General features: G+C 42.0%; 1 protein-coding gene across 4 annotated transcripts in view; it reads left to right on the top strand.

Annotated features, from left to right (window-relative positions):
- Positions 1-214: 214 nt before the first annotated feature.
- Positions 215-15253, top strand: part of si:ch211-207d6.2 (sickle tail protein homolog) — a 44818-nt gene continuing 29779 nt past the window's right edge. For 2 of the 4 annotated variants that reach the window (XM_047806503.1, XM_027142721.2), the window contains exon 1: positions 215-634. In XM_047806503.1, coding sequence (XP_047662459.1) covers positions 448-634 — 187 coding nt within the window. In that variant the 5' untranslated portion in view covers positions 215-447. Of the gene's footprint in view, positions 635-9276; positions 9420-14506; positions 14660-15253 lie in introns of those variants that run through there. The other 2 variants (XM_047806504.1, XM_047806505.1) reach the window with 2 other exon arrangements.

The following is a 15253-nucleotide window of genomic DNA, read 5'->3' as shown; positions in this document are numbered from 1 at the left end:
TCTCTCAGGCTGACGCCATGATGCATGCAGTTAGGGAATAAATCTCTCTCTCTCTCTCTCTCTCTCTCTCTCTCTCTCTCTCTCTCTCTCTCTGTGCCTGTCTTGCTCCCTCACTCCACAGTAATCGTCTCGCCTCGTTAAATCCATGTGCAGCTCACACAGCTAGCCGAGTGTACGAGGGATCTGAGTCCTGAGCTCAGAGCCAGAGGGAGCGTTTGTGCTGAGTGTGGAGGGATTGGTGAAGCACAGCAGCATTGGAGGGTTGGACTCGGATCTGGTTAGACAGGACAGGGCTGAAGTGGCCTCTTTTCTTGTCCAAACTTCTGAGCAAGCATAATGAAGTTCCTGTGCACAAGGAAACAGCTTTGACTTTATGCTGCCAAAGCGAGAAGATCTGGAGATCTCAATCTTGAGAGGGGATACGTCATTACATTGACACAGCAGAAAATGATCTCGTCACGTCTAGTGAAAACAGCTAAGCAGTCACGGAAGGAGCTGCCGGGGGATCGCTCCACAATGCTGATCGTGGGAGAGAGGCTGATGAGAGCTGGCAGTGAAGGAAACCTGCTGAGATCCACACCAGTCCAACACCAGGAGCTTCAGGAGCACAGCCTGAAGGTGATCGCCAAACAAGGTAAGGACTCATACCTTCGACACAGCACTAGTCATCTCAAACAAAACAGCTCTTTACACAAAAGCTTCCAAATATCAGAATCAGATATTTTACTGCTGAGGTACCAGGGTAGTGTCACATCCTGAGCAGAACTAAAGAGAATCCTCAGACAATTGCTGAAGCCTTCACCCGATATAAACTGCAGATAGACAACTTGAAAAGAAAAGTGACCACAAATGTCTTTATTTTTCCTCTTCTTCTACAAGACTAATGTTGTTAACAGGTAAAGAATGTCTATAGCTACCACTTTAGCATATTATATCAAACAAGGCAAAGTATAAAGCATACAAATGCATGCAATCAATAAACGGTTTTCAAATTTAATAAATGCTTCACAACCTATTCCTTCAGTCATCACAATAATGATGTATTCTATTAAACATTTAAAAAACCTGTAACTTATGCATACAAAAATACTATAAATAAAATACTAAGACTGGACCTTCAATTAGGACAAAAGTAATGGCAGTTTCTAAAAGGAAGAAAAGATTGTGTTTGTGTGTGTGTCTGTAATTTAGGAGTTGCTCTGCCTCCATTTAGCCGCCGTTTTATCTTTTCCATTATATAAAACAAAGTGATGTAGCGGAGGTCGAACACATTTTCCTGTCTTCAGCTGTATTTCCATGCCCACTTCAGGTTTACAGACACAGATAGTGAGAGTGCCAATGCATTATACCTTTAACACAGAGAAAAACACAAAGAGCAGCGGACCAAATACCGAGCCTCGAGGAACACCTTATTAACCAAGTGTTAGCTATAGACTCTACTCGGTCATTGGTGAATGTTTGCACTCTGTCTTACCACTATTCGTTATTTGAATGACTGGATGATTAAACATTTCACAAACATGCCACATTTATTCTCTGTTGGTACAAAAAGTGAAGTTTGCTTACTCTGGCTTTCTGGTGTGTTGTTTGCTTTGCTGGATAAAGACTGACTGAGGTTCATGTGCTGTGTCATTGTGCGACAGTAGCTCACGTGTGTATTGTCTCCTGATTCCTGTCTGTATGGAGTGGATTAGTATCACAGTTTCTTTCTGCTGATTGGATACATTCCCTCGCTCATGATCTCATTCAAGCTGATCATACTGCTCAGTGGCTGAAAAACACACAACACAGAGCTCTGATTCGTACAAGGCAAGCAAAAAAAAAAAAAAAGCATGTCAAGGCTTTTATCAGTAACTTGTATGGATTGAGATCCCAGGATGAAAACATCTTCACATTAATCAAATAAACGTAGTTCAGAGATTTGTCTTTATTTCTATTACAGCTTTCTCATGACTGCTCTTGTCCTGTCACAGAACTTTACACAGGCTTTTCTATAGCACTTACAGCCCATACTGAGACTGAAGGCCTCCTTATAGTCATGTGTGTTTTTAGGGAAACAGTGTCTGATGGATGTCAGCTATCTCCTGATGTCCGGCCTGTTTACTGCATACTTAAAACCCCTGACAGTCAGTTTATTTAAAGGAGATTGAAAGGCCTGTCCTTGCTCAAATGAAGTCTATTTAGAAGCCAAATTGGTCCAGAATTCATTTGAGTGACTTTATAAGTCAGAGGACCGCTGGGGCTTTATTCAGCACAAACAGGAGGGGTGATTGGCAGCTTGGCAGAAAACACTGGACTATTTTGAAGCATTACATTTACATTTACATTTACAGCATTTGGCAGACGGCCTTATCCAGAGCGACATACATAAGTGCTTAAATCTCTATCATTGGATACATTAATGCTAGTTCACACATACTTAAGATACAAAGTTCCAATGAAAATGTTTCAAAGGTTTTTTATTTTTTTAAATAAATGCAAAAGATAGGGAAAGAAGTGCTAGTTGAAGTGTTTCCTGAATAAGTAGGTCTTCAACCACCGTTGACTCATCCAGTGACTCAGCTGTCCAGACCCCTAGGGGAAGTTCATTCCACCACCTTTGTACCAGAACAGAAAAGAGTCTTGTAGTATACTTGCCTCTTACCTTGAGAGATAGTGGAACCAGTCGAGCAGTGCCGGTAGTTCGGAGGGTACGGTTTGCAGTGCGAGTAGTGATGAGGGCTTTGTAGGCCAGCATGATTGTTTTGAATCTGATGTGTGCAGCTCCCGGAAGCCAGTGGAGGGATCGCAGCAGCGGGATGGTATGCGAGAAAACATGTGTTGAAAACAACCCGTGCAGCTGCATTTTGGATCATTTCCAGAGGACGAATTGCATTCATAGGTAGACCTGCCAGCAGTGTGTTGCAGTAATCCAGTCTTGAAATGAAGTACCTGAAGAACCTTACATCCTTCTAATGTAGAGAAGAAAGTGACATGAACGAATCACATTAGCAACATAAGAGGAAAAGGACAGTTGATTGTCCATGGTTACCCCAAGGTTGCGAGCTGTGGCTGAAGGGGAGATCAGATCATTGTTCAGGGATATAGCAAGGTCATGACCTGGGGATGAATCACCTGGGATGAACAGCAGTTCAGTTTTGCTAGGATCAAGCTTTAACTGATGAGCAGTCATCCATGCATCATATTTTCATCTCAGCAATAGAAATCTAAGCGCTATCTGATAGATGTTGTAATATGGGATAAATTTAAGCTGACTTTTTAAGAAGACTGTCTCCACCAGATGTGTGAACAAGCTGTGAATCCCAGGATAGACTCTGGATCCACACAAGATGTGGCAAATAAAGTCATCACCTTGCATCCTCTGGTGTTTCTCTGGAAATGGAGATTTCTTTACAGAAGCTCATTAGGTGTATAGCTAAGAGCTTAATTGAATAATTAGTCGTTTGGTTAAAAACCTGCTTTGTTGCAAATTTATTTAAGGTTATTCCCTTCTGTTTGACATGAAACCTGAAGTGTATTGTGGGTAATAAACATAATCAACTTAGTGAAAAATGGTATCTATCAGGAGGTTTTTAAAAAGTATAAAGTTCATTATTTTTTTTTTTTTTGCATTTTGGCCCATCACTAGTTCCTAGTTCCTGCTCCACTTCCTGTTTTTGATTTTTTTTTCCATCTGTGTTTTTGATCTCAGCAATGTGCAAATCTGCTCAGAATTAAACCACTTTAATTGGTGGCTAACATTAAATAACTCTACCATGTGTGACTAGTTTTTCCCCGCCAGTAATATCACACTCTATTAGCTGGGTGGTGGAGCAGAACCGAAGACAAGACCCGAGGCACAGGATGGAATCGGCAGTCCTGGGATCTCTAGAGGAAACAGAATTACCCCAGAGCCTTCACAAATCCTTCATGCAATAGCGGATATTTTGCCATTGATGTGAAATTATTCAGCAGCCTTAGTCAGTAAATCTGGCCAATGTGAAGCTTCAGCCTTGATGAACTGCACACTATTTTTAAAATGCACCTCCTGTGGTTGTCTTTGTGCAATGCAGAAGTCTGACGTTAATTTTTCCTGAATGGTGTAGCAATGCCATTAAACCACTTGCGAAATTACACGGCGACAAAACTCACACCGTCATTCATATCAGAGAAACGGAGGTTTTCCATAAAACATTCTTTTCAGACAGTTAGAGAGGAGAATGACAGCAAAAGCCTGGTAAACTATGGTCATAGTAAAAATATTAGTGCCTTGTTGCTGTGATAAAGCAGAAAAAAAGACAACAAACGTTTGGAGAGTAGAGATCAGCGAGCACAATGTCAGTGCTAAATCGCTGATAAAGTAATGATGAATTTTGCGTATTGCATCCAGCATTTATTGTCTTCAAATTTCCTGAACACTCAGCATTTCTGCAGCTCTACAGCTCTGTTCGTTGGCTCAGTTTAGTAACCCAATAGACATGACATGTTTGATTAACTTCTTGCATCAAATAGATTCAGAGTCGATTCACTTTCTCATTCTGAAGCAGACTGTGACCTACATGACTCAAACGCTCTCGGAAACCAGTGTGATCCCAGGTTCTCAACCTGCCTAAAAAAACACACAGAAGAGGAGAACACCCAGAGGTTCTGTTCAAGCACACTGAACACTGTGTGTGTGTGTCAAAGAACCGCTTCACACTGAGCCCTTCTGTTCCTGAGTCCACACTAATGCACTGCAGTAATTACACCAAACTCCATGTGCTGGTGGTCAAACCCACAACCGGTGATTTAGTCTGAGATATGATTTTACACACACACACACACACACACACACACACACACACACACACACACACAAGCTCAAAGCAGCAGTAGTAAGAAGACAGCATGCTCCTCTCTAACATGCTGCCTCCTCAGTGCTTCCACTCCAGCTCCCATCTGGGACACGCCATAAGCAATCCTCATACTCTCTCTCTCTCTCTCTCTCTGTCTCTCACACACACACATGCACACACACATAGAGACATGTCTTTGATTAGGACTTTATCAAACAGAACAAACCTGTGGGATTGATCTCAACAATTCTAAAGAAATTAATTGACTAAAACATTTTTGATTGAATTGGATGTTTGGTTCAATAAGTCGACTCCGTTGTTTGTTTCAATGTTAAGTGACAAGGTTGTATGATGAAGCGGAGTTATTGTTACCACTCTAAAGAGGATTATTTCTCTCTATGATTGGTTCGTGTCACTGCATCAGCATGGCTTCTCCATCTGGAAGTTACTAAGACAAAACGTAGTGCAGCTTCTGGCCAATCAGAATCCAGGATTGATCAGATAATCAATAAAATTAGCAGAAATAAGATAAAAATAATGAAATTGATAAGATTTTGAGGAGTGTAAGCATTATAGATGAGTTTAAAAAAACATATGCTTCTTCATCTTCATGCCTGAGCAGAACCTTGTCCTCTCTTCCACAGTAAGGAAGTGGTGTAGTCTGACAGTGTTTCATAACGCAGAGGTCTTCTTCCAAGGCTAAGTGAAAATTTTCTGACGTTTCATGACCTTGAATCCATGAGTGGATTCAGCAGCCACGACCCCTCCCCTCAGACACAGCAGTGTGATTTTGTCACTTAACTCTTGGGACAGTTTCATCTCTTTCAGGACTGTAGCTTTGTTTTCTGCCCTTTTTCACTGCTCAGGGTTCTAGTGACTGGTTCACTAGAACTGATTCTTAAGTGTTTTAAGGAGCTGTGGCCTATGTTATGACACTGAAGGCCTCTTTTAGCTCAGTGAAGGGGATGTGTTATATGTTATGTCACTGCAGGAAGCGTGGCCTCTGTGTCAATCTCAGTGAAGGAGGTTTGGCCTCTGTGTCAATCTCAGTGATGGAGGTGAGGCCTCTCTGCTTGTCTCAATAAAGGATGTGTAGCCTCTGTTCCCATCACAATGGAGGAGGTGTGGCCTATGTTCCAGTCTCAATGAAGGAGGTTTGGCCTCTGTGTCAGTCTCAGTGAAAGAGGTGTGGCCTCTGTGTCAATCTCAGTGAAAGAGGTGTGGCCTCTGGGTCAGTCTCAGTGAAAGAGGTGTGGCCTCTGGGTCAGTCTCAGTGACGGAGGTGTGGCCTCTGTGTCAGTCTCAGTGAAAGAGGTGTGGTCTCTGGGTCAGTCTCAGTGAAAGAGGTGGGGCCTCTGGGTCAGTCTCAGTGAAAGAGGTGTGGCCTCTGGGTCAGTCTCAGTGACGGAGGTGTGACCTCTCTGCTTGTCTCAATAAAGGAAGTGTGGCCTCTGTACCCATCACAATGGAGGAGGTGTGGCCTATGTTCCAGTCTCAATGAAGGAGGTTTGGCCTCTGTGTCAGTCTCAGTGAAAGAGGTGTGGCCTCTGGGTCAGTCTCAGTGAAAGAGGTGTGGCCTCTGGGTCAGTCTCAGTGAAAGAGGTGTGGCCTCTGTGTCAGTCTCAGTGAAAGAGGTGTGGCCTCTGGGTCAGTCTCAGTGAAAGAGGTGTGGCCTCTGGTTCAATCTTAGTGAAGGAGGTGTGGCCTCTGTGTCAGTCTCAGTGAAAGAGGTGTGGCCTCTGGTTCAATCTTAGTGAAGGAGGTGTGGCCTCTGTGTCAGTCTCAGTGAAAGAGGTGTGGTCTCTGGGTCAGTCTCAGTGAAAGAGGTGGGGCCTCTGGGTCAGTCTCAGTGAAAGAGGTGTGGCCTCTGGGTCAGTCTCAGTGACGGAGGTGTGACCTCTCTGCTTGTCTCAATAAAGGAAGTGTGGCCTCTGTACCCATCACAATGGAGGAGGTGTGGCCTATGTTCCAGTCTCAATGAAGGAGGTTTGGCCTCTGTGTCAGTCTCAGTGAAAGAGGTGTGGCCTCTGGGTCAGTCTCAGTGAAAGAGGTGTGGCCTCTGGGTCAGTCTCAGTGAAAGAGGTGTGGCCTCTCTGCTTGTCTCAATAAAGGAAGTGTGGCCTCTGTACCATCACAATGGAGGAGGTGTGGCCTATGTTCCAGTCTCAATGAAGGAGGTTTGGCCTCTGTGTCAGTCTCAGTGAAAGAGGTGTGGCCTCTGGGTCAGTCTCAGTGAAAGAGGTGTGGCCTCTGGGTCAGTCTCAGTGACGGAGGTGTGACCTCTCTGCTTGTCTCAATAAAGGAAGTGTGGCCTCTGTACCCATCACAATGGAGGAGGTGTGGCCTATGTTCCAGTCTCAATGAAGGAGGTTTGGCCTCTGTGTCAGTCTCAGTGAAAGAGGTGGGGCCTCTGGGTCAGTCTCAGTGAAAGAGGTGTGGCCTCTGGGTCAGTCTCAGTGAAAGAGGTGTGGCCTCTGTGTCAATTTCAGTGAAGGAGGTGTGGCCTCTGGGTCAGTCTCAGTGAAAGAGGTGTGGCCTCTGGTTCAATCTTAGTGAAGGAGGTGTGGCCTCTGTGTCAGTCTCAGTGAAAGAGGTGGGGCCTCTGGGTCAGTCTCAGTGAAAGAGGTGTGGCCTCTGGGTCAGTCTCAGTGACGGAGGTGTGGCCTCTCTGCTTGTCTCAATAAAGGAAGTGTGGCCTCTGTACCCATCACAATGGAGGAGGTGTGGCCTATGTTCCAGTCTCAATGAAGGAGGTTTGGCCTCTGTGTCAGACTCAGTGAAAGAGGTGTGGCCTCTGGGTCAGTCTCAGTGAAAGAGGTGTGGCCTCTGTGTCAGTCTCAGTGAAAGAGGTGTGGCCTCTGGTTCAATCTTAGTGAAGGAGGTGTGGCCTCTGGGTCAGTCTCAGTGAAAGAGGTGTGGCCTCTGGGTCAGTCTCAGTGAAAGAGGTGTGGCCTTTGGGTCAGTCTTGGTGAAAGAGGTGTGGCCTCTGGGTCAGTCTCAGTGAAAGAGGTGTGGCCTCTGGGTCAGTCTCAGTGAAAGAGGTGTGGCCTTTGGGTCAGTCTTGGTGAAAGAGGTGTGGCCTCTGTGACAGTCTCAGTGAAAGAGGTGTGGCCTCTGGGTCAGTCTCAGTGAAAGAGGTGTGGCCTCTGGGTCAGTCTCAGTGACGGAGGTGTGGCCTCTCTGCTTGTCTCAATAAAGGAAGTGTGGCCTCTGTACCCATCACAATGGAGGAGGTGTGGCCTATGTTCCAGTCTCAATGAAGGAGGTTTGGCCTCTGTGTCAGACTCAGTGAAAGAGGTGTGGCCTCTGTGTCAATCTCAGTGAAAGAGGTGTGGCCTCTGGTTCAATCTTAGTGAAGGAGGTGTGGCCTCTGGGTCAGTCTCAGTGAAAGAGGTGTGGCCTCTGGGTCAGTCTCAGTGAAAGAGGTGTGGCCTTTGGGTCAGTCTTAGTGAAAGAGGTGTGGCCTCTGTGACAGTCTCAGTGAAAGAGGTGTGGCCTCTGGGTCAGTCTCAGTGAAAGAGGTGTGGCCTCTGGGTCAGTCTCAGTGAAGGCGGTGTGGCCTCTGTGTCAGTCTCAGTGAAAGAGGTGTGGCCTCTGGGTCAGTCTCAGTGAAGGCGGTGTGGCCTCTGTGTCAGTCTCAGTGAAAGAGGTGTGGCCTCTGTGTCAGTCTCAGTGAAAGAGGTGTGGCCTCTGGGTCAGTCTCAATAAAGGAAGTGTGGCCTCTGTACCCATCACAATGGACGAGGTGTGGCCTTTGATCCAGTCTCAATGAAGGAGGTTTGGCCTCTGTGTAAGTCTCAGTAAGGAGGTGTGGCCTCTGTGTCAGTCTCAGTGAAGGAGATGTGTGTGTGTTAGATAGAAGTGATACTCCTGAGTCTCCACTGTGTAGTGGGCAACATGATCTGCTGTGTGTGTGCGCGTTACAGCATTGCAGAGCTGAGATCAACGCTCCAGGACACGGCTGAACTAAATCAATCAGCTTGGTTTTGTCAAACCCAGAGACTCCCGAAAGGCCTTCATCAGAGCAGCACACACACACACACACACACACACACACACACACACACACACACACACACACACACACACACACACACACACACACACACATACTTATCTATACTAATAATAAATAACTAGCACTTCTGTCTGTGTGCGTTTGTGTTTGTGCTTGTGTTTGTGCTTGTGTGTGTGTGTGTGTGTGTGTGTGTGTGTGTGTGTGTGTGTGTGTGTGTGTGTGTGTGTGTGTGTGTGTGTGTGTGTGTTTGGGGAAATCTGTTGGTATGCGGGTGACTCCCTACTCCAGGATGTCTTTGTGTAACAGATCCCTCTCCTAAACTCTGACCCTAAACACACACACTGTGATTTTCACACCTTTTATCCTCCTAACGGAGGTGAGGTCACTTGAAGAGATGGAACACCATTAACCACACAATAGCACTTCCTCTGAATGCAGATCACACACACACAGACAAACAAACACACGGTCACAGTTAAACAAACACTCAGTGTGTAAAAGAGGTGTTAGGAAGCAGGACTAGAGCGATTTCAGGACACAACGTTTTTCTCGTGTGTGATTTAAAGAGAAGAAAAACAATTGACTTGGTGAGTTTTTATTTCAATCATATAAGTAATGAAGAACAGAGAGAAGGAATTTTTGATAAAATAACTGAAGGTGTGAAGAAGTGTTGTTCAATTTGTTTGCACTGATTCGGCCACGATAATGAAATTTTAGCAGTTATAGTTTAGTGCTATTAACAATTCATTACTAATTCATTAAAACATTGTTGTGCAAAAAGGACTTTTTCCTTGTTTAAAATGTTTGTGACTGAAGCTAAGATCAGCTTAATTCAAAATGACTGTGTTACCTGATAAATACAATATTTATATAAATTTTAATCACTTTAAAAGCAAGTATGAAGATTTTAAATTAAATATTACTTCTAAAATTAAAATATTAATTTAAAAATATTTCAAAACATATAAAAAATGTATTTATGCAAAAATATATGATCTAAGAAAATATTTGAGGATTATCTCATCTTTTTCTGTATTGTGACCAGATGATGATGTAGTGAGTACAGAATGTGGAAGTGATGAAGATGTGTGTGTGTGAATTTCTTCAGAAATCACTTCCGTGATTGTTTTCTAAAACTGTAGATTTATGCAGAGTTTATTGTAATTGTTGAGAACAGCAGCTCTGGCAGCAGTGCAGATATGAAAACGGGATTATATTAATGCTCTCACGGTCCAATACTGGTGCAAATTCAAAAAAACTCTGGTTAAAAGGCTCTGAGCGTCAGAATGTCACATATTTGCTTGTGAAAGACACTTTTTTCAAGTTCACTTGCAAATTAAGATAGTGTATCAGGAAATTTCTCACAGTTATAACGGAGCTTTGGAATGACTCTTGTGTTGGTGGATATTTCAGGATCATGTCTGAACTCTGTTCTTAATTTTGTTTGTTAAATTTGGCTTTTTGAAGAAATGGTGTTATTTTCAATCGCATACTAATTCTGATTTTTCTTCTAACTGCATGTTTACATCACATCTTCTTCAAGCTGCAGGGTTTCCTGCTTTGCCTTCTCCTCATATCATGTAACACAGACCTGAAATAAAGTCTGAGTTCTGAGTTATTTCACGTGACATCTCTCTGTAGGAATCTGAGACATGTTTCAGTTCCAGTACAATGATGGAAATGTCACAGACATCCTGAGGGTGGTTCTGCTGCGAACGTAAAGTCACGCTATAGTCCTTACATCTGCATAGTGTGTGTGCTTGTGTGTGTGTGAGCATGATGTAGACTTGTTCAGCTATTATATTTGATATATGTGATATTATTATTTGAGTTTACCAGGTTTTAGCAAAATGTCCAGTTTTACTAGACCACAAAACCCAGAAAAATAACCTAGCTAAGAAAATCACTACTGGAGAAAGACATTTTTCATCTTTCTCTCCAAAATAAGGTCACTGTAGTGCTGTCATTATCCATTTCATATGCCCTCATTTTCATTTCCAAGTATTTACAATATACCTTACAATAGACATTGCTCTGTACCTCATATAAACACTGCCTGCATTTACAGTCTGCCTTTTTTAATATACACAGATTTAGATTTAATTCTAAATTAGATTTAGATTCTGTTAATTAGCAAATAATAAGAACTATAAAACAAAATCTTGGATGCTTTTCTATTAGAACAATCTGGCAACCCTGTCATTAACTGTCCTGTTTGCTGCTCTGCCCCTGAGCATTGGGGCAGCATGATTCTTGGCCCAGTTCACCTCTATTTGCATTTGCAGCAGTTCCCATGTTTAACCACAAGGTGTAATGATAACTCTATGGTGTTAAACAAGGCAGTGAGCAACATCTAGAATGGCGAGTGAATTAGAGACCATTATTTAAAAGATGTAACTATACATTTTGAGGGCTGAATGTGGATGAGCCACTGCTGGAGTCTGTATTTATTTATTGTAACGCTGTTAAATAACACCATGCAGACACACAGTATTAAATCTGATCGAACAGGAAGAGACTTTTTGGATTAGTAATTAAGCTGAAAGTCAAATCTCAATACCAACGTTAACAAGTTTAAGAATTATGATGAGGAAGAGAAATGACTTTCTTTGTATTTTGGCTGCAAATCATTAAAGTGTCACGCCTCTTTATCAAATTTCAGTAATCATTTGAATTGCCCAAGTGGAACTTTGGTTCTCTCTGAGTTTCTCATTAAAAAGCAGAACTTGGCTTGAACTCCTTACACAAGTTCCAGTGTTAATGGTGAGGTTATATGCAGCTTGGCAAAGGAAGAAAGATGAATACAGATGTAATTGAGCTCCTGCAGCCGAACTCACGTGGAAGAACTGATACAAGCCGAGATTTATCTGACGGTGAGAATAATCAGGGTTAAAGTAAAATTGAATGACAAAGCTGCAGCTACTCAAGGACATGGGACAGTTGAACTGTTTTTGTGGATCAGCCTCTTTATAGTAATGCTAGTTCATGTGTTAGCATGTTTAATGCAAGCTTGTGGATTAGTTGCTATAATGTACATGAAATCCATTAGTGCTTAGATATCTTGTGCACTGGGTATATATCTTTATTATTTTATTAATGTTTTGTTGATATATTTAGGGCTCTGAAGGTGGAGGAAGTATTTTTTTTTCTTTTAGGGTTCACTAGATGATTAAGATTTCCTAGCTAGTAAAGCATTAAAATAATTATTTCTGTTGTAGGATTTTACACAGAACATTTTGTGTAGAATATATGACGCTAAGATCTTTGTGTGGTAGGATTTTTTTTTTTACTATAATGAAAATCTATCTCTCTCTCTTCCAGCATGTTTGTGGTTTAAGTTTAATTGGAGGCAGATTTCTAGACGTTTCTATCAGCATGTAGAGATATGAAATGTTATTTTGGTCTGTTAATAAGTGAGCAGACGTCTCTTCTATAAATGTCCTTTATGTAAACTTTAAAATGATTTAAGTCCCGGGAGCTCTGGTTTCAAGATCCGAGAGCTCATTAAAAACATCCGTGTGTGTGTGTATGTGTGTGTGTTTGAGGAAATCGTCCCCTACACTTGACCTCACACAGTTGGGAAATGAGCTAGGAGTAGGACAATGCCTGGATTTTCTCCACCATGCTTGTGGATTTTCCAGGAAAGGAAAATGAAGAAGCTTTTTTTGCAACAAAACATTAACAGAGATCCAATACACACACACTTGTTTTGTTGTTACAGGCGTGTCCCAAATGCTAGCATCTAAAAGAACAGGTCAAGATCATCACTAGCTGAGAGGGTTTTTTATTTCTTGGGTGAGGTGTGCTCTCTTGTAATTAAGACATAACTAATAATTCATAATAATTTCCTTTTTCAATTAAATTGTAATTATCTCATTATAAAGTGGATTGCTTGGGTTCTACAATCTGACACACCTGTGACATATCACTCTAACTGAATACTTCTCGTTCTCGTTCTCGTTCTCTCTCTCTCTCTCTCTCTCTCTCTCTCTCTCTCTCTCTCTCTCTCTCTCTCTCTCTCTCTCTCTCTCTCTGTTTCTGCATGTGTTCATGTGTATTGTCCAAAACATTAGTAAACACAATCACATTTTTAATGAACACTAGTGTGTGAACAGCTGCTCTGTCGTCAGTCATCTAGGACCTATCTAAAAGTTTTAATGATGCTGTTGTGCTCACAGAACCTTCCAGATGTTTGAACATTTAGTGCCATATTTTATACCAGCATCCATAACAACAAATACTCAACATCTGGTGGAAGAACAATGAGAGGCCTTCTAGTATAGCGATATAATACATCTGTCTGGTGTGAGATACGAGATACACAGTGCCGGGGCTGAGCTTCTGAACCTTGTGCAGTTTAGCATTTTTGTTTTAATTACTTCATTTTAAATTCTCTGAAATCCTATGATAAGTGTAATGTAAGCAGAGATGTTCGAAAGGTTAGAAACAAAGCATGTAAACTTTTCTGTCCTGAATATGTTAAGTTCAGTTTACCTGACAGTTATAAAGTGCTGTCACTGGAGTCTCCTTCCACACATGATACACAAACACAGTTTAGAACCTGTTTATTATCAGTGGAGCATGTGCTGTGCACAGCCCTGTGAATGACCTGTTACTAAAGAACTATATCAGTTAATTAATATATTAATATATTATATTAATACAAACCCTAGCCACTGTCATGGTTGCTGTTTTTAATTAGCTGACAAGTAAACTTATAACCAATCAGAGCCCAGAACTCAGTGGAGTAAATGGTATCAGAATAAGAGGTACTGTATATTTGTGAACAGAAAAAGAATGTGGTTTGGTCAGGTGAGGCCTGAAGCCTGGTTCCACTCAGAATTTCTGAACTGAGATCCCAGTTATTCCTAGATAGATTCCTGATGAGCCAAGTTTGTGTGTGTGTGTGTGTGTGTGTGTGTGTGTGTGTGTGTGTGTGTGTGTGTGTGTGTGTGTGTGTGTGTATACTGTGTGTCTGTGTTACTCTGTATGGGTGTAAACAATATTGTCTTTATCTGTGTGTGTGTGTGTGTGTGTGTGTGTGTGTGTGTGTGTGTGTGTGTGTGTGTGTGTGTGTGTGTGTGTGTGTGTGTGTGTGTGTGTGTGTGTGTGTGTGTGTGTGTGTGTGTGTGTGTGTGTGTGTGTGTGTGTATACTGTGTGTCTGTGTTACTCTGTATGGGTGTAAACAATATTGTCTTTATCTGTGTGTGTGTGTGTGTGTGTGTGTGTGTGTGTGTGTGTGTGTGTGTGTGTGTGTGTGTGTGTACTGTGTGTGTCTGTGTTATTCTGTATGGGTGTAAACGATACTGTGTTTATCTGTGTGTGTGTGTGTGTGTGTGTGTGTGTGTGTGTGTGTGTGTGTGTGTGTGTGTGTGTGTGTGTGTTTGGGAACTTTGTGTATCTGTGTTACTGTGTGTGTGTCTGTACTCTGTGTGTGTGTGTGGGTGTGTAAACTGTGTGAATCTGTGTTACTCTGTGTGTGTACACAATACTGTGTTTATTCGTGTTACTGTGTGTGTGTGTGTGTTTGTGTGCGTGTGTGTGTGTGTGTGGGTCTGTACTGTGAGTGTGTGTGTGAGAGAGATGTGTGTGTGTAGCTGTTATCATGCATGTGATATGGAGTTAAATAAAAAACATAACCACTGACTGATCTCACAGCCTTTGTCTCTTCAGCGGATCTGGATGAGCCACAACACGCAGTTCTGTCTGTCTTCTAAAATGGGCTTGGGGTGGAATTTAAATCTCATTAAAGAATGGAGGGAAAGTACATGAAAAGCAAGACAACGATATCCTGTTAACAGCACACAAATCTTTTCAGTTTATTGGGTAAGAGTCTTGAGCCTGGAGCCGCTTCTGTATAAGGAAGAGTGTCGTTAATGTTAATTGCCACATTTATTATTGCGGCTGCATTCACTTTAAATACTTTATTCATTTAAGTGACTTTGCTAGGGTGTTATTAAGTACGTTAGTTCTAGCTAGTTCTAGTGTTACAGTGTTCTATTACAGAATAAATAACAGTTTGTTACTGCAATCAGTCATTTACACAGACACTGCAAATACAGAATTATCAGGAACATCAACATTTACTTCAGAAGTGTTGTTAAAGAAGTAATAAATTGCTCCATATGACTAAAATAACACTGATTAATTTAGCATAAACCACTAATCAATCTCAGAGGAATTGTTCATTGCTGTACTGTTACAAAGCAGGAGTGTTATTTTTTGCCATGAAATATGTTGTCTGTAATTGTGTTAGAACCTGTTATGCTGTATATTACTTAGGATATATATTAGCTCATTGCAATCATAACAGGAAGTGATCTGTACATCATGTGGAGATGGAAAGTGGAAAGTTATGAAGTATTTTCCGTACAAAACAATGGCTCAGATCATGTGGGAGTGCAATTACAGTTCAGTCAG

Source organism: Tachysurus fulvidraco, chromosome 22, assembly GCF_022655615.1.
Source record: "Tachysurus fulvidraco isolate hzauxx_2018 chromosome 22, HZAU_PFXX_2.0, whole genome shotgun sequence".
NCBI classification, from domain to species: Eukaryota; Metazoa; Chordata; class Actinopteri; order Siluriformes; family Bagridae; genus Tachysurus; species Tachysurus fulvidraco.
Note: the sequence above shows the minus strand (reverse complement) of the source record. Positions and strands in the feature narration are given on the sequence as shown.